Source organism: Athene noctua, chromosome 9 (genome assembly GCF_965140245.1).
Source record: "Athene noctua chromosome 9, bAthNoc1.hap1.1, whole genome shotgun sequence".
Taxonomy (NCBI): domain Eukaryota; kingdom Metazoa; phylum Chordata; class Aves; order Strigiformes; family Strigidae; genus Athene; species Athene noctua.
In genome coordinates, this window is record NC_134045.1 from 6,905,828 (window position 1) to 6,933,136 (window position 27,309).

Below are 27,309 nucleotides of genomic sequence, written 5' to 3' on the forward strand. Positions count from 1 at the left end.
TAGCTCGACAGGATCTGGCTCAGGTTACAGCTTGTGTGTGCTCCGGCAAAACCCTGACTTAATCACTGTAATAGAGCTGTCCTCCCTTACTAACTTCCACCGGATGGTTCTCCATGGAGGAGAGACTTCCTTCATCACTATGAACTTCCCTAATCTAATTACTGCTAATCAGAAGTGTGAAGAAAAGAATTTTCTCTGGGTCTCAGGTGCACAGCAGGTGGGACAGCCAACTTGTTGCGTACAGACATCCATTTATTGAAGCGAGCGGGGAGAGCAATGCACACTGCAAATCCCGCAGCATGTCAAAACAGCTGAAACCCCCATTCAACACTGGGATTTGGTCTGGAAACTGTGTAATCCCTTTGAATTTTCTTAGGAAGGGCCATGGGAAATTTAGTGATGGTGAAGGGGTGAAATTTGCCTATTTCTGCTGTGATTTGCCTCACTGCAGAGCGTGCGGCACTTGCAGCTTGGGGCTGACCCAGTATGTTTATCTACTGAACCCATCAAACCGCCTCTTGCCATGTGCTCCAATCTTCCAGCCCAAATTAGTGGTGGCTCCGCTGCTCCAAGTGGAACAAATGTCACTGTCGTGTTTCGCTTGGTCTCCTGCTGCTGCTTTGTTTTATTTTGAGTCCTGCTGCCTGTCAGGGAAGAAGCACGATCCTGATTTTGTGAGGTTCAAATGAGGAATTTCGCTTTTAAGCTGAACCGCCAAATGGTTAACGACCTTTTTTAAGGCTATCCTGGAAAACTGAATCTTTCTCTCAAAGACAGATGTACGCAGCTTTTTCTGGCCTGCTTAAGGCAGCATGGGCACCAAGGGTGTGATGTCCCCTGCGTGCCCTGTGCTGGCAAACCACAGTTCCCTCTAAGCAAATCCGCCATTCCAAGGCACCACAGAGGCAAGTCATTCCACTGATAGAAACCTTGGCCTCTAAAAAGCAAGCCCATCAAGAGCACGCACTGCTTTGCATTAATGGGATGCATTTCCAGGGCATTGTTGTGCTGATCAATGTGTAAAAAAATATATCCTTGGCTAGGTGTGCAGAAACAGTCATCATTTGCGAAACGAGAGCGCGACAGAACAAGTCTATCTGATGCGGAGGAAATTTTGTTAGCCTGACACAATCTCAGAATAGCTAAACAGGGCAAAACAACGCGTATTTGTGCTCAAATCCTGATGATGTTTATTTACTAGGACAAATATAGCTGAGGGTAGCAACTTATCAACGCTTGCTTTATTTCAAGAGCAAATTGCTACCATGGAACCAGACATTAGATGTTTCCCTGCTATCGCCCAACAAAGAAAGCTTGCTTTACTAACTCAGCTAATGACCAGCAAAGTCACCTCACATGGATTATAAAAATAAAAAGGACAAAAGGTTCAGGATGAAAAATAACAATTTCTCTTGCTTGCTTTTGTGATCAAACAGTGGGGAATTCACAGCAGAAAACTCTGCTTTGAAATACAAAAATAATAGTAACAGTGAAAATAAATGACAAGGTCTTGGTTCTACTGAGCTTTACTGAGCCTGAAAACCCACAAGTTTTGCTGCTGGAGAGCGTCTGAGGATTCATTCAAAAGTCGATAATCAGCAGAGAGGGATTAGTACCTTCCAATAACTGCTCTAACTACAAAGACAGTAAAAGGTTCAAGCAACATCCGTTATCTTATCCCTTTACACTGGCTCATGGCCCTGAGTTTCACATGTACCATGTTTACTATTATGGCAACAAAGCAAATGTGATCAGAGCAACACCAACAAATCATCCAACAGCACATTTGGATAAAATCTTCCTTGATACTTCATGAATCTGCTGGACCCCAACCTGGCATTCCTGGCATGTGGAATATGCTCTGTCTTGAACAGCCTGACTGCATCTCCACGTCTGCAGCCAGCTCTGGTGTGCAGACACGGCCTCTGGGATGCACTCCCCTTCCCATTCCTGGGCTGACCAAAGGAGCCCTTCACACCCCAGCTAGGCGGCATAGGCCTCTAGGACGCTTTCAGTCTGTTCTGTGCAGGCATTAAAAAACCAGGTTATTCTCCTCTCCCAGCTGCGATAAGAGCTCTGTCTCCCCATGTTTTGCAGTACCCACAGATAGATTGACTTAAAAGATTCATAAAGTAAGAAATCAACTGGAAATGGAAAGTTCAATATCTGATGGAATTGGTTTGGATATCTGTGAGTCGGCATATTTATCTACTAGGTTCCCAGAGACGTCAGGCACTGAATCAGTTATCTTAGCACTGATCTACAGATCATAAGTTCTCTCATTTTGGGTTTGAAGTCCCACTTCCATCCTGGTCAGCAAACAGCATTTTACGGCTATTCCTTATGGCAACATGACAAAATACTCTGTCCCTTCTGATTTACTGTTGACATGTTTCTAGGATAAAAAGATAAGTAAAAGTGATCTGCATGTTTATGTATCCTCCCCTCCATGCAAAAATATATTTATAGCAGAATCTCTTAGCTGAAGAACTCAGAATGCTTGGTGAACTGGTTGGTGAGTCACCTGGCCCTCTGAATTTTTACCTTAGCAGCCACCCTAACAAGATAGCAACCCGAATTTTGTCTTGAGCATGAACAACGCACATTCCAAACACTACTCTGAAGGGTGCTGCAGGCTTGCAGAGCCCATTTGGTCTGGAGGGCTGATGCACAGACTGGCTGCACCTGGAGCCTTGCAGCAATGAGATGAGCAAGCACAGGGAAGGGCAGGCGGCTCTGGGGGTAACCTCACTGGACAACTCTTGTAGCAAGGTTACCATTTATTTGGCAGAGAAAAGCAGTTCTTCTTCCCTTTGGGATTTGTGCCTTGGAGGAACTTCCCTGTAACCCACTGGTCCAGAGCAGAGTCTGAGACTAGTGTCTCTTGATTCACCTCTGGGTTTATATTTCCAAACCAAAGACTTTTCCGGGATGATCAAGCCCATGAAAAATGCTCCCCTTGGGCCAAGTTGGGATGATTACATGATGAATCTGTCACACAAGGCTAGGTCAACACTTCCCTGATACCAGAAAGGAAAACTCCTGGTTTCCACACCTACACTGCTGCTGGTTCAGTGCTTAACACCAAAACCAAAAGCCTGATTTTGCTCAACTTTTAAGCAAATTCAGCGTAGACTGGTCTCTCCTCCAGAGTGTTCCCATAGTTTGTCCTGTGTTCATATGGTGTCTCTCGGGGGGGACCATGTGTGCAGTGTCTAGGCTCTAGGAAGACGTGAGGCTACTACACCGGCTGGCTTCCACTTTAAAGCAAATGTGTCACGGGGGTTGTTACAAGGGGTTGCATGATGAAGAGGCCGCAGAGCTTTGCTGCAGCTTTGGTGTAAACCAGCAAGAAGCAGCCCTTTTTGTGTGGGTGTAGTGCAATCTTGAAACCATCTTACGCTGCCTACCAGAGCAGCACAGGCCATTCGCGGTCTGCAAATTGACTGGAGAAACCCAATGAACTAAGACAACCCACGGCAGGACAGATGGTGTCTCTATATGAGAAGTTTGTTATGGATCTCAGGGAAGGGGCCTTATGGAGATCCCTAAGCTTGAAAAATATGAGTCCCTCTGTTTCTATCCCTATGTTTTTATCTTAGAAAAGGCAGAGGGGTTGGGAAAGACAAGGAGAGCCTAGATCCACCCTAAACACCACCAAAGAGATGCAAACTAAAAGAAAAGATAAGCCCAACAAAGGCACTTGCTGAAAAGCCAACTTTATCAACAAACCCCAGCTACTGCAGCTTGGTGACTACGCTGCCCAGTGACTCCTGTTCAATAAAGGGCTGATTCTCCTCCCTTTGGGAAAACAATGTGTTCCACACACTGAAATAAATAACAGCCCCTCGCCAAGCCCCCGGCAGTGTCAGGGGATGTCAGGCTCTGCTCAGCGGATAACAAAGGCGTCAGCATGCAGCCAATCTCCTCCTGCCATCTCAGGCTGCCCTTGCTGCGCTGAATGAAATTTTTTCTCCTAATGGAAATGAAGAAAACCTCCAGTGCAGATAATCCTCTGTTATAATGGCAGTACATTCAGGACAGGGGCCAAGCAGTGTAAAGAACAAGCCAAATCTCTTTTACTTAAAGCCTGGCCTGAATGTGATAATGTAATGACTTCGGTCTGGATGTTTCAAATGCCATTCATTGGGATTGACTTAGCATATAGATGATATCAGCTAAAATAATTAAGAACAAGGAATTGAACAGATAGCATCAGCCAACTTCTCAATAAAGGTGGTATCCTTTTGCAAGTGGCCTAGAAGACTACTTGGTCTAAACACAGGTTAATCCAACCCAGGCAGCACCCTTTCACTTCCGTTCCCCTTTGCTTTCTGTAGAAGGATAAACATCCCTCTTAAGGGATGAAGACCCAGGCACCCTCTTTGCAAAGTCCCTCATTACTTTGTGCCTAACCTCTTTCCGGCCACAGCTGATCACACTCTGCACTCAGAACCTGATCCAAAGCCCACTGAAGCCCTTAAGAAGATTCACATTAATTTCACTGGGTTCTGGATCAAGTCTATATACTGTGAGTTTCTTCTGGCAATGTAGATCTCCAAAAGCGTGGTAGCTCTGGCTGTTGTTTAGCTTCCTAGTATCTGTCATAGCTAACTATTTTTTCTGTTTTACAGAAATAAAACCCAAGCCCTGATACTACATGCAAGCTTAAAATGGCTTTCAATTACTATTAGCAGGCTTTTAAATGGGATTGTGGTGACACTCAAAAGAAGCAAAATACTTTGGGGAGAAATTAAGCTATTGGAATGACTGGTTATATTGAACATGCTCCTCACACAGCTGGCAAAGAGCAAAATAAAGCTGAAACAAATTGATGACAACCATTTTCTGGAGGAATGACAGTTTATCTTAAGAGAGAAAAGACCGTTCAGCTTCTCTGCTACAACGGATTACACTGAGCACTTGCACACCTCTCCCATACAACAAGAAACCAGTAGCAACCAGAACCACCACATCAGATCACTTTCTATATCCCACACCAGCGTAACTGACGGCAGAAGGTAAAATGAACTCAAAATGCCACTTCTGATTTTTAATATATCTAATTAGCATCATTTTGATGGCTACATAGGGTGGAAAGCAACAGGGGATTACGTTCATTGTCCGTTTCAAGTCTTCCAGATGGAAAATAAACTCAGACCTTTAGGAAAAAAAATCCTGTACATTGGACAAATGTACATTTGTACATTCCAGAATGGTTACAAGACCAAGCTCTATTGTTCTGGTTTAATTTGTTACAAACCCTAGGCATATCATAAAATAAGATCCTTATTTGAATGTTTTTTATCTTCCTGGTCATCTCATTTAGCTCCTTCCAGGGTAGCCATTTATTTTCTTCACTGTTGCCTTATTTGTTTGCTAGGTTTAGGGATGAAATCAAAACTCATCAGCAGCCTTGAGCAGGGCGTCAATGCTAGTTTGAATTTTCCTTATCTTCTGTTTAATTGAATTTTCATTTGTATCTCCTCAGCTGTTTCCCCTCCAAGGCCTTTCCCCCTCTCACCTCCCTTTTCTCCACACATTCATATAGATCATACAAGTGTTTCTGGCAAGCACCAGCTGCAGATATAGCAAGTTCTTGGGCATCTTCTACTTTTAGAAAACCACCAAGAGGCCAAACAACACCCAAGCTTGTTCTGTGAAGTTTGAAGCCGATTTTCAGAAAGACCAGTCTCTTTATTAAGTCTACTGCTCTCTCTGAAACACATGTAAGACACAGAGGACTGCAGAACTACACATTTGTCAACGCAGACGACAAAAAGCAATATGTGGGTTCAAAGTCTCTGTTTTGCTGGGTCGGCCTAGCCAGTCAGGAGTTTGAAATAGCATTAAAAAGAATCACTTCTAGATTTCTCCTTCACGTTCCCCAAAAGCTGCCTCAAGCTCCTGGCAGGTCAGCATTCAAAATGCATGACCTCTCTACTTAAGATTCATTTGCCATCAGCGTAATCTTTCCTTCAGGTTTGAGTTTGCGTTCTTTGACACAGCCTATCACAAATTCACTAAGAGGGATCTGAGAGGTAACCACCTTGAACTGGTATCGCTTCCTCCAGCCACTTCCTTCCATTGTGGGGACTGAACAGTTCCTGCCTGTGGTTGAGGACACCTTTTGCACTGGAAATCTTCAGTACAGGAAAAGGAAAGCTCCCCCAACTTCTCTATCCAAACTTTGGTAAAAAGGCTAGGAAAGATACACTTTAGCCCAGAGGTTCATCAGTTTGTACTTCTAGTCCTACAGCTGATACTGTTAAGAGCTCTTCTGTGCTGAGATATGTTTAGGAGAAGCAAGAGGAAATTTCAGACAAAAATTTCAGGCTATTGGAGGAAGTTCTTTAATGCAAAATGTACCTGCAGTTAGGAGTAATGTACAGTTGTGAAAATCTTCGTGTCTCTAGGTCATTTACAAGTAAATCACACAGAACACTGAGGAACATGTGATCAAGAAGAGTTCTGCATTAGGACAGAGCTGGACAAAATGACCTTTCCGTGATCTACTCCATCACTGACTAGTACAATTTCTGCTTGTAATTCATTATTCTGAAGCTGTTTACCATTTTTTCCATGACAAGGGCAACTTCCATCAATCAGTTCCTGAACCTGGAATTTCTGGCTCTTTATCAGAGGAACCCAAGATTCTCATTTGCATATTCACCTTTCTTACTCTTATACATGGCACTTGATCCATCACTGAAAAGGTGACATTGTCTTTGACAGTGACGCTCTGTCAATCTGACATAACCTGAGAGACATTCAGGGTATGTTTTGCTACTAAGTGGAAGACTACAGCACTTCAGTCATTAATAATTAAGCATGACTTTGCTATTGGATATAAGATCTGCCTCTGTTCCTATGTATGTTTGCATTTATTTTTACACTCATCACACTGCTCTTGGATATATACTGCTTGAACTTCGGGCAAATGGTCCAGTCTCTCCACTTACAGTCAGGACCACTACTCATATTAACTTATATTAAGAAGGTCTTCTAGGAGATAAATCAGAGATTAGAGAAGGCTTGCTTGTAAGGGAAGCTGAATTGAAACAGTTTCTTTCCTCTGTGCTTTAGTGTTGATTATGGAAGGATGTATTCTAAGAAAGGAAAAGTACATGGTATCATTTTGTCTTTTAGCTTGCAGAGTCTGCAGCCTCCATTAGGAGATTAGCCTTCAAGATTTAACCATGAAAAGGGGCTTGCCAGGATCTCTCTTGCTGTTGGCATTGTCTTATTGTCACATCCTACCACATGCATCTAACACTGCAAATGGGGGGGTCGCCATTTCTCCTGCCAGCCTTTGCCCTTCTGAACAGCTCTGACAGCTCTGATCCACTTATTCTTGGCACTTGCTTTGAGCAAGGTTCACATAAAGGTGTCAGTGTCCAGTCCATGCACTGTTGTATCAAGCTCTTGTCAGTCTTCTGGATGACTGCTTAGGAAACAAGCTCATTTTGTTATCCAGAGCCTGAGCTTGACCATGATTCCTCATTTGACTCCTGCTTTTAAAGATCAAGCTCTGTCTCTTTCTGCCTCTTGTCTGCATTTCACTGTCTGCACTAAGTTCTTGTCCTGAGTGGTGGTACCAAACCTCTCTCGGGTTGGCCATTTCTCTCCAGCTTGTTTATAAGTGATGTTAGAAGGCAACAAAATAAGTATTTGCGATCTTAATTTCCACTCCCTGAGGTGGCAGTGCAGGAACTCAGTTGAAGGCAGAAGGGCACTGGTGCAAAAGGTAATGGGAGCAATTCAGAAGCAAGTGGGGCTTCAGAAAACGTTAAACGTCTGGTGTGTTTTCTTGTTATTTCCTCAGTTACTTAACACATAGCATCTTCTTGGGGAAAAAAAAGGCTTATTGCGTGAAAGCTTCTTTTAAGTAGAAGAGGAAACACAAGCCTTATGGAGGAAAAGGAGATGGGGCAGGGTCCTTCTGGAGCTTTTATGAGGCTACAAATGTGACAAGTATCTTTCACAAGAACTACTTCTACCCTGGTTTACTTACAGTAAGAGCACAGAAGGTGTCTTACTGAAGCTGTGAACTGGTGAGCCCTTGTGAGGCAAGGGGAGCACTGGGATAGCTCTCTGTCTGAATGGGATACTGGGAGAAGATGGTGATTCTGTATGCAGTGCTCTTCCCTTTAAAGGGCAGCAGAGACCTATGCAAACCACCTCAGGCACCACTGTTACACTAACCACAGTAATACCAGGCTTTTAATGCAGGCTTCAAAATTTGCTCCCAGTAAAATGGAATTTGAAAATGTTGATCACCACTTGTATAATCAGGGTTCTGCAGCATTTTGGCAACCCATTGGAGGAAAGTTATGTTATAAATTACAAAGACTGTGTCTAACGCTGATAGGAAATAAAAGAGAGAAGTCTCCAAAGCCCGGGACAACTAAAGCTTGTTACAAAACCAGAGAGATCATTCCAGTGTGAAGCAAACCTGAGCTTTGCATTAAAAATGTAAATGTGATTGAAATAGCATAACCAGATTAAATGAATTTGTCCTCCACAAGCATGAAATATGGTCTAAATACACTGAAACAGCTATAAACTGCTGTACTTTCCTTTTCCCTGCATTGGGGATCACAGGAAATTTATTTAAAACAACACAGAAATTTCAAGCCAGTGGAAGATTTGCATTTCTTTTAAGGAACTAATAGGAGAAAATAAGGCTGGTTTGGAAAAGAAACCCCTCATGTCATTTAAATGCCTAAAGGTACAGAAAGACTTTTGGAAACTACTTTTCCAAGTCTTTGAATGTGACTGATTTACCCTCAAAAAGTAAGCCCTAACACACCAAACTAGCCAGGAGTGACTGAATCTTTCAGTACAATCTCACATCTCAACCTTCAGTACACTGCTGCCTTATGGGAGCATTTGATGGACAGTTCTTTCTGGGGTTTTGTTGTTTTGGTTTTTTTTTCTGAGTTATGTTAACCCAGATCAGCGCCAGAGTCTGGTTCGCTGCACTGCCATACATCACTGTACAGGCATCACCATGCTACCATAGCTGAGCAGGGACAGACAGAGGTGACTTAAACCCACATCAACAACAAAAAAGAGATGTTAGTCAAACCCCAGCTTAGGATTTCAGAAGGCTGCCTGTGAAATGTTGCATGGAATAAATTCAAGAAAACAACACCTAGAAGCAAAGAAACACACCAAAGTGGTGCAAAGGGGAGTTAAAAAGAGTTATTAAATATTCCCAGCTAAGCCTTGTTTTTTATGCATTCTGAGGGAAACCTCTGCTAATGCTGTACAACATTGTCCCTCAACTGGCTTCCAAACAGAGGGGTAGTTCTTTAGTTAAAACAGACGTTAGGAACATTGAATAAGGAGCCTAATATGGATTTTCTTGATATAGAATCATTGAATAACTTGGCCTAGATGTCCCTGCCTGCCTCAGGTAGGTCTGACTGCGCAGGTCCTTCTCCTGTTGAGTTTTGAAAACCCCCAGGGATGATAATCCTCCCCTTCCCTGGGCCCAGTTCCACTTTGCATCAACCTCCCCATGAAGCATTTTTTCATTATATTCTATCTTAATTTCCATGAAACGTACGTCTGTTACCTCCTGTCCTTTCACTGTGTATCTTTAAGAAGAATCTAGCTTCATCTTATCTCTAGCCCTCTTTGGGTGATGGAAGAGAACAGTGAGATCCCCCTCAGCTTTCTCTTCTCCAGTTCCCTCAGTCTTCCTCCACTCAACCCGTGCACCAGCCCCAAACACCTTGGTGGCTTCAGTTTACCAGTGGTTTACCTCTTGGTTTAGGAGACCCCAAACTGAATACAACATTTCAGATGCAGCTTTGTAAGTACCAAGTAGGGGGGAGGAAGCAAGATTTGGTCCCAAATGATTTCACACATCCTTGTTTCTTGAATTCATTAAATATTTATATAAAATGCTACAGTTAAACCTGCACTTCCTAAAACCAGACAGTATTTTTTCTTCTCTTGATACAAGTAACGGCAACAAACTGTAACTGAAATAAATTTAAGAGCTGGTACCTGAGAGCACCTGTGGCAGAGGGTGGCATGAAAAAGGCCACAACACAAGAATCTTTCTTTTCCCCTGATCTGTTTCCAAAGAGGTGTAAGAAAAGGAATGAATATTTGGACAAAGGCTGAATACACAAAGTGAGACTAAAATTGGATGGCAGTCAGCACAAGCAGAGATGATGTGGTCTTCAGCAAAGCTTAGGTGCATGCAAACCTATCTGTTGTGTGCAATAACCCAGTTCTGTTCAAGCCCATCGATGCTGATGTGCACATTATTAGAAAATTCAGTTGTTCTGGGGTTTGAGATCTGAGCGTGAATGAAACATGAGCTACATCTAATGCTGGGACTTAACTACATACAGATTAGTAGCATCTCTAATTTGGCTGCACCACAAGTGCTGTGGCCTTGCTGTCAGCAGTACTGAGCAGTCGTTACTGTCTTGCAATCAGCCAGCTGTGGGGCTCAGCGCTTCTGAAAACTGACAGCGGAGAGTTAAGCACTGAGCAAGTCTTCAGGAGGATCAAGGCAATCATTCTGCTGAATGAGGAGGATTCTCCTGGAGAACAGACGGAGCGGGACATGTTTAGAGAGCTTCAGACAGGCTCTGCTCTGCATGGGTTGGTGCCCAAGTTAATGAGGGAGCCAATAAAAACATTACGGTCTTGGTTATTTTAAAAATCTCCGTGTAGTTACCCGGTTACTGTGGATTTTAAGTACACCACTTTGGCTGGGTTTGTATCATTATTATGGACACTTTGTAAGAGATTCTTTCTATTTTTTACTGGAAACTCCAAAATCCTATTTCAAATCCTATGCAGGAGTACCTAAAAAAATAGGAATTTAAATTTAATCCTGAGTATCTGTTTATGCCAGAAGGCCTCAACTATTTGTTTGATCACAGATGGGAAAAAATAGTACAATTTGATCTTGCTGATCAGAACTAAAAGTGCCAGTGTCATAATTCAATTTTCATGCTCTGTCATGTAGGAAAAATTTCATAATTTGTTTACCCAAATAAGAATTAAAAAGAAACTTATTTCCTGACAGGATCGGTAAACAGAAAAAGTAGATAAATAAAAAAGTAGATAAATAAAGCCTAAATTCTGAATTATTTACTGAACCATATGAAAATTACTAATTTCTACTTCTTTATCATTTATGGGCTCTCTCTTGGTATTTCTAACATCTTCGTATGTTTTTTGTTGTTGCTGTTGTTTTCTTTTAATAATTAGCTACAGTGAAAGGCACTGAACAGGCATCAGTATCACCAAGGAACATACCGAGATTTTGATTCACTATCTGCACCTGGATCCCCCAGTGCCAACACCAGCTTTCAGCTCTCCTGTACACCCCACCTCACTGCAGAGATAAGACCTGGCTGGTCCCAGCAACACAGCAACAACCTTGCAGGGAAATTCCTATCAGGCACAAGGCTGCTGGCAGGATGAGGATCTTGGGGGCCCTTCCTCTTTTCTAATGTGACCCTGATGTCATCAGTCAATGTTGGAGAAATGCTGACCCTTGAGCTGGGACCTGGCAAAGCACTCTCTTGTTCGTCCTTACCAGTGGTTCATGAAGGCTCAGCACACACAGAGAGATGTAGATAATGAACTAAGGACCACCAGCTCATGCACCTACCGTTCAATTTTAACATCTTAAATGCACACTTTGAGCAGCATCAGGTTTCCCATGGTAGAATTGGCCAGGCAGCAACCACCTTGAATGTAACAGGTAGATACAGCACTGTGGTTTTTTTGCTGAGCTGTAAATCAGGAGAATGTAAATTTATCGTACAGCTAGATTGAGGAAAACAAGGGCATGCTACTAGGAGCTTTCCACTTTATTAAGTAAACATCTTCTCATTCATGTGGAAAAAATTGTCCAATTTGGCTCAATAATTAATCACCAAAGGGTGACTGGTGATTAATGAACAGGATGACGTTCTGAGGTGTATATTCATCATGGCAATCTTCTTTCACCCCAGTGATTTGTGCTAGCGTTGCTGATGAAGCGTGATGATAAAGACTCTGCAATGTTTGTGGGGGGAGTACACACATTACCAGGATAAATATCTGCCCATCTTAGAATTTGCAGGCGATGAAATGGGGTCCCCACTTAAACTTCAAAAGGAGCATCTACCCTGTGGGCACCTTACCAACCTGCCAACAGGTGACCAATTTCTCATTCTCACAAGGGCCACATGGAAAGAGCTCTATTTGGCCAGTGGAAAGAGCTGGTTTAGCTGCAGCAAGCTGTAACCGCCCCTGCTGTAATGCACTTTACACTGCTTATAGATGTAAAGAGGCTGTGAGTAAATAAGAACAGATTCCCAAAATACACTGAATCAGAAACTCAGTTCTGCACTACTTAAGTAGCCACCCTGATTTTGTTCCATTTAAAACTCATTATGAGGATGGTATGTCCCTCCTGTGGATGAAGCTAAGCAGAAACCTCCATGCTGCAGAGAAGCACGTGCCCTGCCACGCCAGCCACAGCAGAGCATGAGAGAGGATGATGAATTCATGTAGGCTTAGCTATCGCGATCTCAAATTAGGGCATGCAGATGCACCCCGCAGAGCCCTGGAAATGATTTGAAAATCTGACTGTGGACTTTGGAGAGGCTCAGACCTGGCTTGCACCAGTTCCACACAAAATTCCTATTCCAGAAATACAGACATGGTACTACTTAATTGAGAGCCATCAAAATGAGGTAACTCCACCACCTTTGCTGTAAAGGTAGGAGTGGATTACAGCAAGGCCCACGCTGCCAAAGCAGTGAAGAACAGAGCTGTAACGAATAAGGAGCACTGTACTGGCAGTAAGGAAACATCACCGTGAGCTATTGCATGCCACTGCTCCAGAAATACAGCAATAAAACCTCTCATTTGTTATCTAGATTATTCTGCCCAACATCCATTTTGTGCGCTCGGCCCTTTCTATGTACTTTTGCTTAATGCTTTAAAATTGGAGCTACTAACTCCAATCAGCTCTAACAGGGAGAGGATAAATCACCAAATTCTGCTAGGAAGTAGTATATATTTTTATCAGCTAAGTGATATTTTCCTCAACACAGGCCTGTTTTTATCTCATCCCCTTCTGTAATGATTCCCAGCTGATTCAGAAGTGCTCCAAGTCTTGTACCAGACTGTTACGGTGTGTACAAGTTGCTGTTGATGATGCTCTTGTAGACAGGAGCTTTTAATACAAATCTGCAGTTGCTGGAGAGCCTCAAAGCATGTTGAGTCACTGCTCTGCCTTTCAGACTGTTCCAAGCACTGGGGGTTACGTTTCAGAGGAGGGACATGCACAGAGGTGAAACAGCCATTCCCAGCCACCCTGCTAAGGTGCTAACACTGGGGTGATGAATTCTCTGAATAGGATATTTCTGGAGTAGAGTGTTCTTCGGGACCAGTGACAGCCTGCTGAGCCCCTCTCTGCTCACTAAAGCAGCTCCTGGAAACACCCCTCACGGCCTCCTGATGCGAAACACATCCCCCTGCATTTCTACACAAAGTAGTCTGTCACATGCTGAAGAGAAGAAAATCCCTCTCCTTGTTATTAAACCCTGTATTTCCTACAAGCATTGGATCCTGTTTCTGCCAAAACCTGCTCCCAGTTTTCCCTCAACAACCACAATGCTAAACAAGGTCAGCCAACACCTTTAGGCTTTCTCAGAGAACAGTGACTAGCACCTCAGTGCACTTACTCGGACTGCCGTTCCCTAACCCTTCCCTAAAAGCAGCTCCTGCAACATTAATTAACCAGCAGAATTTCTGTTGAAACATCGCACAAGTTATCCTGTATCAAATGGAATATATGATAGATTGGCTCCTGAGGACACAAAATCCCACAGGACGGACGGATGGGGGAGAGGAAGGTTACTGACAGCCATGGCCCAAACTCTGTGGGAAGGCTCCATGATACCCACACCTCACCTCTCTCTCAAGCTGATGTACTTCAGATCCTTTGTTTTAAACTTACAGGTTTTATACTCGGATGAAAGGCCTGCTGATGAACCAATATAATTTTTGGTGACCAAGCAGAGCAGGACATGCCCAAAAATAAAGAAAAACAAAACAATTTCGGCTCTGCCAATCCTTCTCTTTCAATGTCAAAAATATTATTGATTAGAAGTTTGAAAATAGGCGTGATGTCAGCTTACTACACAGTTTGTTGGGCTCTCTTCTGAGAGAGCGCTCCTCAGTTCTTTCTCAATTAACCTGAAAGCTGGGGAGGGTAACCATTTTTATTGGTAAGCTGAGAAATGTCTCCATCAAGAGTTTTATTCTATTATCTCAGTAAGCACACAATGATTGAGCTTTGGATTAAAGGACTTTCTTCTCCCTTTTGCTCAGCACTAGAACACCATCAGTTCCTTTGCTTCGTATTAATCCAGTAGCACTTTTCAGCCTTTTGCATCTTCTGATTTTAGGCAGAATCCTAACACAGCATCTTACAATCAGGACGGTAATCCTCCAACCTCCCTACATCTGCCTTTTGCATGAATGGTCTTAAAAATAAAGAAATGATTCAATTAACTGTTATGGGAGATTTTTACATTAAATTGAGCACTTATTCAGCATTAGGAAAATCACGACAAAAATCATTAGTATTTCCCTCTAAAAATGAAATAAAAGAATTTTTGAGGCAAGAAAAATGGCCTTAGGTTTAATGTGCAAATGTTTTTAAAAATGTGATTTTCAGACATTTTTCTTTCCCGATTTTCTTTTTGTGAATGAAATGTAGCCATTTCCAGTATCCCACCAAGTGCCATGCCACATTTGAAATTCATCAGATCCCATAAAAACTGTACATTTAACAGACATCATCTTCAGTGTGGGAAGAACTTAGCCCAAACTCTGGTGAAGTCAAATACAGGATTTGGGGTCAGTAACATTCAAACTGATTTGAAATAAATGAGGTTGCTTATTTCATTCTTGCTAATGCAAAAAAAAAAAAAAAAAACCAAACAAAAAACCTGCAAAGGATTCAGGCTTCAAGAATAACCAAGCAATTGAGATGTATTTGGGTTCCTCATCTTCATTTGGGCTGTTTTTTTATTTTGCTCCCAATTCTTGAGTCCTTAGGCTAGAATAAGGGCATTTATTTTTTTTTCTCTGAAGTGAGGAGACCTGGAAGTTTTCTTTCAAAAACACAACAGAGAACTAAGCAAAGAACCCCTGAAAACAGAGCTTGCCCAATCATCACACAAGTCCAGGCTCCACAGAAGCAATGTCAGGCTCTATAGAAAACCGCAGATCTCATGAGATTTGCAATTGCACCAGGAAGAGTGACAAGACTCTTAAATACCCCGGCCACCTGAATCTGAGAAGGTTTTCCCAATTCTCTCCTGCCAGAGCTCCTCTTCACACTCTCATAAAGAATAAAGGTCCAAATCCTGCACTCAGGATTTAACCAGGGACTTCAGAATATAGAGAACAGGTCCTTCTGTGCACTGTGAACTGCTGCTGGCTCATAAGAAAAGCTTTTTACCTTTCCCACAGCTCGAGCAGGAGTTGAATGAACTCAGAAGTTTGCAAAATGGAGCTCTTAGACCCTGCACTTGCATCAGGCTTTCTGGCTGCAAATCCAGCAGCTTCAACATTCATTTGTGATTTTGTATCCTGCAAATCCAGGAGAAACCAGGGGAGCTTAATACTTACAGGGGTAGGCTGAAACTCTGCAGTGGCTGAAGAAAACTAGGTCTACCACAGGTAGCTAATTATGAGTCTAAGGCATTATTGACTGCCTGTTATTCTGCAGGTGACCAGCAACCTGCTCCTGCCTTTGCCAGCAGTGAAGCATTTCTTCATTTCACTCTTTCTCCTGACCAGACCAAGCAGAAGAGCCAACACGGTGCCTCTACCTCCATTTATTTTTCTCTTTTTCATTCCTCCCCCATTTTGATTATCTTCCCCGTATTCCCCAGATAAGCATACCGGAGAACAAACTTCAGATATGAAGTTCTATCCCAGGCAGATGGGGAAGGACAGACTGAAGAGGAAAACCACAACCTTTTTTTCATTCGTCATGACTCAGTCTATTATCTCTTACAACTTCTGGGTTAGCCAAGCCATAAAACAAAACAGATCCCTAGTTACATTTGTGCAGCAGATTTGTCTCTTTCTTCAGAGCTCATTAAAAGAACCGCTTTCATCTCATTAGATTGCTAAAACATTTCCAACAGGACTAGATGTGTCATGTCAGAATATGACAGGCAAATTTCTTTTAAGGTTTAAAACTAGGTTGAAAGAGGAGAAGCTATGCAGTTCGCTGTTGTCACTGAAAGATATTTTTACTTTTATGAGTCCCTAAAACAAGAAACAAATTAAGAACTGTCAAGTAAAAAGAAAAAACCCCAAACCAAAATGCATTCTGTCTTGCCTGCTAATATCGTTACTGCCTTCCTCTGAAATCTCTCTCAGTCTAATAACAAGAACCTTAAGTATAAAACAACAAAGTACAGTTGTTAATGTTTTGGCTTAGAAGCATAATTAATAATCCAAAAGGAAGGAAATAAGTGCTGGAAACACGATTACCCTTTGCAACTACAAGCCAAAATGTACAGGCTCACTTTCCTCTGTTCCCAGCTCTCATTCCGGCCCGGTTCAGAGGCAATCTCCCTGCGCTGTGCCATTGCAGGGCGTGGAACATGGCACCCACAGCATCCAGGGATGCAAGAAAGCATCTGGGAAGGAGGTGGGGAAAAAAGCTGCAGCGAGGGGAGAGCCCCCTCCTGCAGCAGACTCCAGTGGGATGATCTCTCCTGCCCTGGCAGGAGACTCTGCTTTCCTCAGGGCAGGCACTGCACTGATCAGCTGCCATCCCCACACCCCAGCGCTGCCACAGCAGGCAGCTTACGGCCAGAGACAGGCTTCACTGCCAGAGCAGCCCACCAGAGCTGCCTCTCTGATGGGGTCTGAAGAGCCACAGTATGGCACACGTACTGTGCCATATCCACACCCACAGCGGAGTGTACTGGCGCAGGACTGGTGGCAAGAATGACACAACTTCGTCAGAGAGGCTGCAGCTTTCCCCTGCTTATTGAAACCCAGTTCAAATACTGCCCAGGCACAGCCTGTCACTGCCCTACTTTGGGCCTCAAGTCACAGAAATCCTGGAAAACAGAGCAGGAGACAAGGAAGAAGGACAGCCCTGCCTGACCTGATGCTCTAGTGACGTCCGTGCCTCTGGGCTGCCAGCTCACACTGTGATCAAAGGATTCTCGGATGGGAGCAAGGCAGCGGGGCCCCGTGGGGTCCGCCCCCAGTGCCGCAGGGCAGAAAGACCACACTTAGGAGTGGGCCAGGCCACCAAGAGGCAGTTTGCAGTCCTCTCCCCGGGAACACTCCGCAGAGGCAAAGCAGCCCCACGCTGTAAGCCCCCCGGTGAGGTATTCCCGGGGGAAGGGGCTGCAAGTGTGAAATCACTACAGCTTTGAGACACAGACATGTGGCAAGGAGCACTCAAGTGGGTGTTCACAGCACATCACTTTGTTTCAATGGCATTTACCATCAAATTGCTGAGATGGGCTGTAAAACCGGTGGGCGGGGACTCCTTCTCACTCTGAAGAAGTTCATTAGATTATAAGTAATTCAGTTACAGAGAGAGCAAGTAGAACCCGGGGCTGTTTTGAGGGGCTTTTTGAAAAAGGTCAAAACAATATATCAGACGGCTATTGGGACTGATGGCTGTTGGGGAGAAGATAGTAGATATTTAAAGATAAGCATTGTACGCTAGTGTATTTTTCTCCTGATTGCATATTCCCATCCTTCTCACACATAACATAAAAACATTTTGAGAAAACCAGCACAGTAAAGCAGCCCATCAACTGAGGTACTGCCAGCACTGCTGGTGAAGTGATACACCGCTGTTCTGGAGAACATGCAGGACTGGAATCTCTGGCATCTTGAGAAAGGGAGCCAGACCCACGTCTCTGCTCCCAGCTCAGCAGGAGACAGAAGCTACTGCTTCTGCAGAGGCAAAATCCAAAACCAAACCCTCAAACCCAAGGTTTTTCCTGTGGGCAGGTGAAGCCATGTCTACTCCTGAATGCCTCAGCCATCACTAACCCCTCGTTTGGAAAGGTGAAGCCCTGGCTCACCATCCAAAACGGCTGCTGCTGAGTAGGTGGCAGGACCTTGTTTTTTGGAGACACACCAGCTAACTCAGCCTCTCTGCATTAGTGCAATTAAACGCTGAATTCCCTAGAAGCTTCATGCTGATGGCAGCGGATGATGTCCCCACCCGAGCAGTCTATCCCTGCTCACCACTGGACCGTTGCACGTATTTAAGTATTCTGCTGAGCAGCAACAGACGGAGACATGCTTGGTGTCTTCCTAGGCTGGGACTTTTGATGAACAAACACTTTCACTAGAGTTATAAGTCCCCACAAAAATATCCTAGAATAACAGCAGTCTTGATTCCATGCTACAATCCAGTTATCATATTCCAAATTCTGCATGTGCTCAACATTTATTTCAAGACATATGATCTAAAAAATGTTGACATCCATTGCAGTCCTACACGAAAATGAATTTGCTGAGCTGGGGTGGTGGGAGTGGAAGATGAATTTGTCTCATTTGGTAAGTCTCACATTCTGGCTTGGATCTTCAAAGGAGGCCCAGATTTGCCTGGTTAAAGCTGGTTTTTAGTTTAAACTGAGTGAAAATAGAATCTGGTCATAGCCTGATTCCGAACACTGTGGCACACTGGAATCTCATTGGCTTGCACAGCACAACCGCGTGTTTTGGGACTGTTCCCCTAACTAGCTGGCCCTGACCTTGCATTTTGAGGGATGGGTGAAAGTATCTGGGCTGCAGGTCTGGTTGTGAAAAAATAACAAGCAAACCTAATCAGCCAAGATGGGTGTAGACAAAGCACAAGGGTTAAGGGTGTCAAAATAACCTTGGGTGCTAAGAAAAGTGCCATTCCTAGCCTGTGTTGCCACTGTTTGAGATGTACACACCAGCCTTCAGTTCCACCTCTCTGCCATTCACCAGTACCTCTTTCTTTGCTGGATAACTCCCTGATCACCTGCTGAAAGGTATCTCCAAATATTTCACTAAAGTATCCTCAATTAATTTCACAAATCCTAATCCCCATCCTTGCTATTCTCAAATTAATGTAATTCTATCTGTCACTTCTTCTCCCACTACCTAATATTTCAAGGACTAACTGGACAGTGTGTAACCTGTTAAATTAGTCCTCTGTAACAATGTCTGCTCTCTGTTCCTTTGTCTTAGCATTTTCTCATCTGCCTGCAGATTCCTGTGCTTCTTATCAAGGCAATATCCAAGTGTGAAGCTGCTTTAGCCATTCATGAGGATGAAATTTATTATCTAGAAGCACACCAATAACACAGTATTAAAAAAAAATAAAATAGCAGTCTCTTTCATCAAAATCTAATGAACACGCAATTTAATCTTTATTAAGAATTCATTAGGTTCTCAGCAAGCTTGTCTAATGGAGCTTGACCAGGTGAAATGCTAATGCCCACATTATATTCAAATTAATTTTCAGAAATGTTAATTTCCCCGAGTTGTTCCCTGCACATCCCTCTCCCTGGTGCCCGCGACTGCGCGGCTCCCTCCGGTGCCTGCTGCCGTGCTCATGGCAACACCGCCGTCCCCACCCCAGCCTCCCCACAGTTCACTGGAGTTTCCACACTGGCCGACGCCTCCCACCTTCCGACACTATGAGCACTTTCACCATAGCAGTCTTCTCGAGTCAGGTACGATGCTGCAAGCCTAGCATGTGTTACTTTAAGGACTATTTAATGGGAAAAAAAAATATGCATATATATTATGCATAAATTTTTAATATATATATATATATATATATAAACCAGGGTGTATTTCAGTCCTCAGCATACAGATCTAGTCCAGCAAACACGTTATTATCTCGATGCCATTTGCCTCAAAAAACCCAAGAGCTCTGCTCTTTGGAAAACAAGAGTCACTGTGCACTAATTGTGTAAGCCCTCCCGCCTATGGGCACTGCGTGTATGCGCTGCTGCACTGCTATGGTGGCACCTACAGCCTCTCCCTTCAACCAAAACCCATCGCCCGCCATTCCAGCATGCTACTGCAAAAGCAGTTCCTACAGATTAAATAATTTATTGGTGTTCATCTGCAGCAACGTCTCCCCTGATCCACCTTTCACACATAAACAAGTGCAAACCAAACCCACCCCACTCCGGCCCCAAATCAGCCTGTCGGGGTGGAGAGCCCCCTTTCAAAGCGTGAAAGGGGAGGCTCGGAGCCGTCACGGGAGTAGAGTACACAAATGGCCGAGGGAAAAGCTGCGGAGACCGCCCAGCCCCGCAGTGCCGTGGGAAAGCGTTGCCTCCGGCGGGGGGGATGGTTTAGTGCCCTGTGAACCCCCGAGGGCCGGGCACAGCGGCCACTGAGTTGATACAGACAAATCCGGGTCACCCGCTACAGCGCTCTGGCCGGAGGGGAGCGGGGCTGAAGGCCCGGATCTGCCCCCGCGAACGCACACTCCCGCTCCCGTGCACGCACACGCAAACGGCGGCCGCGGGAGCGCCGGGCGGCAGACCGCCGAGGGGCGAGGAGCCCTTTCGGCTATTTCCGAGCCCGTTCGGCTTCTCGCCGCGCGCCCCCGAGCGCTCCCCGAAGGCAGCCGAGCGCGGCGCTGGGCCGCCGCCGGGAGGAGCCGAGCGGGGCCGAAGGGGCAGCGGGGCCGCCGGTTCGAGTCCCCGCTGGGCGCTGTCCACCACGCGAACCGCCTGAACGCCGCAGCCGCGCCGGGACCTGCCCGCCGGCCCGCGCAGCCTGGCCCCCCGCAAAGGCACCCGCTCCGGGCACTGCGGAGCGCTGCCCTGGGCCCCCTCCCCGCGCCCCATCCACACCCAGCTCTGCCGCCTCTCTCCCTCGCCAAGCAACCCCGGTGTCCCGGGGGGGCGCCGGTCCCGGGGGGGCCCCTCCCCTCCACGGATCCCTCTGCAACTGCCGGCATCGCGAAGGCGGCAGCGGCCGCTCCGCGTCTCTCCTCAACCCAAACCCAGACCCTGAACCAGCGCCCGGGCTTGTTCCGTGATGGCGCCCGCCCCGAACCAGCCCGTCATGTCTGTTTCGGTGGGAAGCCGGGGTATCTAGATTTATATTTTTTTAAAAAAAGCGGAAAGGGGCAATAAAATAACATTGCCACGGGGAGTACCCCACCGCGTTGTCAGCCCTGCACCTGCTTTCCTACGGGACGCAATGGGTCGAGGCACGGCCACGCGTTGGAAGGGACCGTGCCGTGAGGCTTTTCACCGCTGGTTTATCGCACAGTAACATCTAATCAAACACGGGGAGCCCCACCTCGGCCTGGATTTCAATCCGCAGAGCCGACAGGGAACACCCCGACATTAGGCTGAACTGACAGCGGTTCGCTTCAGGGGGACATCAGTGCAGCCTCGGCCCGCGGCGTGGGGCGAGGCCGCCGGCGACACTTCAGCACCACAAGGGCCCTGAACAGCAGCGGGGCGGCGGCGGGGCCTCCCCCGCCCTTTGCCTTCCCGCCCTCGCGGTCCCCTCAGGTAAACATGGCGCCCGCGGCCCTCCCTCACCTCAGCGACACCCCCGCCCCGTTCTCCCTCCCATTAACGCCGTTTTACTCGCCGTCCCCCCCGCCCCCCGCCGGTTCCCCCGCGGGACTTACTTCATTTGCTTCACGATGGTGCTTTTCCCCGACTCGCCGGCTCCTGTTGAAAGAGAGATGAGGGAGGATGAGCGCGGGGGAGGAGGCGGGTAAGGGGGACGCGGGGTACGGGGGAGGCGACCGGGCCGCCAGCGGCTTCTCACCGAGCAAGAGGAGTTTCACGTCTTTGGCGGCACTGATCCCGTCCTCCTTCAGGTTCTTCTCGATGGCCTTGCTCCGCTCCAAGGCGGCTCTTTCCTCGGCGCTCAGGGTACATCCCATGGCGACGACGAAAATTTAAAAAAAAAAAAAAAATTAAAAAAAAAAAAGGGGGGGGGGGGAAATGCAACCCCCGCCGCCGCCTCGGCTGGCTCCCGCGGGCTGAGAGGAGGAGGCAGGGGCAAAGCCAGCCACCGGCGGGCGGGGGGGGAATAAAAGAATTAAAGCAGATGGCCGTGAGGCTCCGGGCAGCGCAGCGCCTCCGCGGCGGGGCTCCCGGCTCCCTCCTGCCCCTCTCCCCGCGCCCGAGCGCTCAGTGCATCCAGCGGGGCTGCTGCGGGCACGGCGAGCTCTTCCCGGCCGGGAGGCGGAGGCGGAGGCGGGGGAGGAGGAGGAGGAGGAAGAGGGTTCGCGGCGGGGGGAGGGTCCTTCCCTCTCCCGTGCACCCGGCTGTCGCGCTCTCCCCTCCTGAGCGGGCGGCGGGTCTCTAACGGGCGGCGGCGGCGGGGCGCGCTGGCAGCGCTCGGCGGAGCCGAATGGAGGCGCGGGAGCGGCGGCGGCGGGAGGGAGGGAAGGAGGAGGGAGGGAGGGAGGGGGCGCGCCGGGGCTCCGCGCTCCCGCCGGCCTCGCCCGCTCCCGTGACGCGCGCGGCTCGCGCATGCTCGCCCCGGCGCCGGCCCCGGCCCCGCCGCCGCTCTGGTCCCCGTGGCCGGGCCTGGCTGCCGCGTCCCGCCGGGCGCCGCCGGAGCGGGGGTCCCGGCGAGGGCCCGCCTGCGCCCGCCGCCCCTCCGCGGCCGTCCTGACGGGAGGCGCCGCGAGGGGGTCGGGCCCGGGCTGCAGAGGCCGCCGGGCGCGGGGGCAGGTCGCGGCCTGGGGGCCCGTCCCCTCGCCCCGGTCAGATGGAGGCCGTGACCCGGCTCCTGCGCCTTCTCTCGGGCCGCTGCCGTCACCCGGGCGGGAGGGGACGTCACTCGGGTTTCTGCCCCCCCTGTCCCGGTGCCTCGGGGCGCGCGTCGGCCTTGGCGGCAGGGCAGGGCCGAGCACCTCGGGGCGGGGGGCCGGGGCGGGCGGGCGGCGGCAGCGGCTGTACGCGGGCGCCGGGCTTCCCAAGGGCCGGGCTGCCGGCCCCCCGCACGCCGGGCCGGTCACCCCTGCCCCCGCGCAGCGCCCTTCCACCGGCCCCGCGCGGCGGCGGGTGTAACCTGCGAGGGGCCCTTCTCCAGCTCCTCGCTGTTAAATCACGTCGATCAACACTTGCGATGGGCATCGTTTACGTGCTTGATGCAAGGCATCACGTTTCACCACCATTTTGGATCGTGTTTTCCGTCAGTGTGATTAACAGGGTTAGGCTGTTTTTGTGTCGCAGTGCAATCACAGATCTCACCAGATGACCTGCCTTCTCGTCATAACCATTCCACGACATTCAACAATTATTTAGGAATTCTAGCGAGCTAAAACCCTGCAATTTTCCTGGCGGGTTTTACCATTTCACAAGGCTGGAAATAGAGAAGAAAACAAATGTCAGTGGGGAAAATAAATAAGACTTTGTTTAAAATGCTTTCGTATTGGCCAAGGCAAGTCACGATATATTCAACTTTAATCCATAACATTGATTGATAGATGACAGTCTGACTATAAAAAGATCTAGAGAGGAAAGAATGAAGTGTTGAGTGCAGGAAGCTAAAATGCATCAAACTAAAATGAAGGAAATCAAGGACTGCTGCCTGATACATGGAAAGGACACCCACCACTTCAGTGAACAAGAAGTCTGCAAAGGGAGGCCTGGGTGTTAGATGTGAATGGTGAGGCAGCTGATTTTACTTCTAAAGCCCACTCTACCTCCCTGCAAAAAGAAAATGGCTACAGGAGGCTTGGCAGGAACATCCCTGTGTGGTGGGAAGGAAATGCTGGGTCTGGGCTGTGCCGGGGCTGCCTTGCAGGGACTTGGGGAAGCCAGCAGGCTTTTGTGGTGTTGGGTGTGCATGACCATGTGCCCACACTGTGTTGGTTTTCCACTTGGTACTTCTGTTCGCTGCCTCCTCTGGGATCTTCTGACCTGCTGTCCTGAGTTCTGCAGTTCCCATATCCAGGACCCTTCCATTAGGGGTAGTAATACAATTTCTAGTGGCACTTACAGTATTTTAAGCACGACTTCCACTGCACTTTCCTTCCAGGCAAACATCATCTGCTCCCAGCAGTGTTTCCCATCCCGCCTTCCTCCCAAAACATGTTCTTCCCATTTTCCTTGCACATCTCTGAAATGAAGGGGAAAAACATGGTGTGTAGTTCACAAGGTAAAGAGGAGATGTGAGACAGAAGCAGACAAAAGAAATCAAAAAGGAACTCATAAATAATATTAGTGTATGCAGGGACCAGTAATATTTACCACACATTTGTGAGCTAATAGATACTGAATATTTGAATTTTGGGTAATTTATTTCTGGAAGCTCAGGGGACTGAGATGGACAAGCAAGCCTACCGCATGCATTCAGCAGGGAATAAATGGAGATGGGAGCGGTTACAGAGCAGTTCCTGCTCTTTCATATTCGTGCAAATCTCTTGTGTAAAATCAATAGGATCAGAATTTCAATCAATAAGTTTCATTTCAATGGTTCTAGCCAGAGGGCATTATGAGAAGTGCCGTATAGGAAAAGCACAATCAAGAAATCCAGAGGCAGTGTCCTCATGAGATAGCTACATTTACTTCCCATCTTCTCGAGCAGCTTGCCAGCCTCGGAGTCATATTGGGATACTCTCCAAGGGTTTTACTAAGAGAATTAGTCTTTTGTATCAGCCTCTGGCTACTCGTTATCTGACAAATTTGTAGCCTGCACCTCCTGCCATGGAGAAAATTATTTCTGCTTGACCAGTGAGGAGTTCGCACTCAGCCCTTTGTCCCATGTACACCCCCGTCACTACACGAATATCTGCTAATTTCTTTCTTAAGGGAAAATCAGAAACGAGCAGGTCTTCTCCTTGCTCTCTCAGTTCTCAGAAAGATTCAGGGGACCAGCTGTGAAATTGAACCATTTTTGAGCCATTTTTATGCTGCTGCTAATTGAGCAGAGCTGATGGAAATGTTTCCTTTGAAATTTTCTTAGAGGGAAATTTCATTTTTTGAAAAATCTGCTTATTCATGGCAGACAAATTTCAAGAACCCGAAAAGAAAAAAGCCTGCCTCCCCCACCAAACAATCAAAATATGTACCAGCCTACTTGGTTTTTGAGATAAATATGTTGGGTTTTGTTGCTGAAAATGATGTTTCCATTTTTCAGGAGCTGACAGAAGTCCTCTTTTTATAAAAAGTGGTTGCTGTCAGTAACAACTTCAGATTTATTTTTTTTTCTTAAATATGACAGAACCACTCCATAAAAGGTGGGGAGGAGAACTTTTTTCTGGCCATTCCTGCAATTAAACTATTTCACTCAAGGTGCATACAGGGCATGCTTGTATCTGCTTGGACTGTTATCTTTGCAAACATAGGAGTCAGCAGTGTATTTTAAACCAAAGTCCTTATTCTCCTGTATCTCTGATCTGTGCCAAACAGGCTTCTTTCTGCAATCAGTTTTCAACCATTCTGTTAGAAAAATTAATCAGGTATATAGTAATTTCTCTAAGAGGTGGAGGATGGTAACAGAACTGACGGATGCCTTTGAATCAGACTGTACCAAAATGCTGTTGTCTTTGTGATCTCAGGTGTGTTGTCCTGCGGGTGATGGGTATCTCTAGTGATTCTCCTGGCTGCATCCAAGCTGGGGAGAGATGTGCCCTCCAGTATACCTCACCATCCTGGGCTCTGACTACCCAAGTTAGGGGTTTGTAGAGTGCTCTGGCTTTTTTCCTAGAATCATACAATGGTTTGGGTTGGCAGGACCTTTAAAGGTCAGCTAGTCTAACCCCTCTGCAATGGGCAGGGACATCTTCAATTTAATCAGGTTGCCCAGAGCTCCATCCAACCTGGCCTTGTATATTCTCTGGGATGGGTCATCTACCACCTCTCTGGGCAACCTGCTTCAGTGCTTCACTACCCACATCAGAAAAATTTCTTCCTTATATCTAGTGTGAATCTACCCTCTTTTAGTTTAGAATCATTACCCCTTGTCCTCTCCCTACACCCCTGATCAAGAGTCACTCCCCACCTTCCCTGTAGCCCCCTTTCTGTACTGGGAGGCCACTCTAAGGTTTCCCCAGAGCCTTCTCTTCTCCAGGCTGAACACCCCCAACTCTCTCAGCCTGTCCTCACAGGGGAGGTGCTCCAGCCCCTGATCATCCTCGTGCCCTCCTCTGGACCCACTCGAGCAGGTCCATGTCCTTCTGATGTTGGTGCCCCCAGAGCTGGACACAGCACTGCAGGGGGGTCCTCACCAGAGCAGAGTAGAGGGGGAGAATTCCCCTCCCTTGACCTGCTGGCCACACTGTGCTTGGTGCAGCCCAGGATACCGTTGGCTTTTCTTCCATCCCAGGCATTTTGTTTTCTTTCACATAGAAACACAGGAGGTGTGATGAGGTGGGAGCCAGGGAGCATATCAACCTGGGGCTTAGGGAGCCCATCTGTGTCTCACAGTCCAGACATTGCCTCGGGGAGCAGCTGCAAACCCCTGCCACCAATGCCAGCATGTGTTCTCGGATGCCACCAGTGCATGACTCACAGATTGGCAGGAGATAGTAAAATGGGGTGGGAAAACTATCCAGAGGACCTTAAGAAAGATGAATCTTTGACTTCAAGTCCTACAGCTGCCACAACACTCCCACCACCACCACTGAAGTTGCAATAATATTGGAGGGAGAATCACATCGGATCCCATCCTTGCAATTAATTGATATTGCTAGTTCAGCATATCCTCAGTGAACTGGTGGGTGGTATGAAGAGGGAGTGCAGCGAATCCAGGATGAGATGGCCACAGGAGGCAAGCTGCAATGCTTTGCAACTTGTCTTTCCCCTCCTACTTCAGGATTGTTCTGTCCAATCTATAATCTTATATGCCTTTGCTACGGTTTTAATGCACATGCTAATGGAATGGCCACCAATCCCATGGAGAGATGGCAATGCATTCTAGCAGATCTCACCATTAGGAAGTTTTTCCCGGATATTCAGCCTAATTTTTCATTCTTTAAATTGATGTCAATTACCCCCCAGCTAAACCTAGTTATGCAGTGGAAGGCAGGTTTAAAATACTGCATGATCTCACTAAATTGGAGAAATGGACAGAAATCAATACAATGAGAGGCAGTAAGAACGCCCATAAAGGTTAAGTGGTTGATGGAGGAAGGATTAATGAAATGCACAGATACTAGGTCAAATTGCAAATACCCTTACTTCACTCTTACTGCATACCCCACAAATATATTCTGCTCCAGCAAATCAAATGAGGAAGCACCTTAGAATTTGACTAGCGACTTGGAAAAGTAGAGACCAATATGAAGGGAAGAGA

At 46.8% G+C, this 27,309-nt stretch overlaps 1 protein-coding gene across 7 annotated transcripts in view; it reads right to left on the minus strand.

Moving 5' to 3' along the window:
* The window catches only part of GNAO1 (G protein subunit alpha o1), a 147,178-nt gene extending 124,724 nt beyond the window's left edge, over window positions 1-22,454 (minus strand). For 3 of the 7 annotated variants that reach the window (XM_074913058.1, XM_074913057.1, XM_074913060.1), the window contains exons 1-2: window positions 21,823-22,454; window positions 21,680-21,722 (exon numbers count right to left, since the gene is read on the minus strand). In XM_074913058.1, the coding sequence (XP_074769159.1) occupies window positions 21,680-21,722; window positions 21,823-21,940 (161 nt within the window). In that variant the 5' untranslated portion in view covers window positions 21,941-22,454. The remainder of the gene's footprint in view (window positions 1-21,679; window positions 21,723-21,822) is intronic. The other 4 variants (XM_074913055.1, XM_074913056.1, XM_074913053.1 and 1 more) reach the window with 3 other exon arrangements.
* Window positions 22,455-27,309: the final 4,855 nt, after the last annotated feature.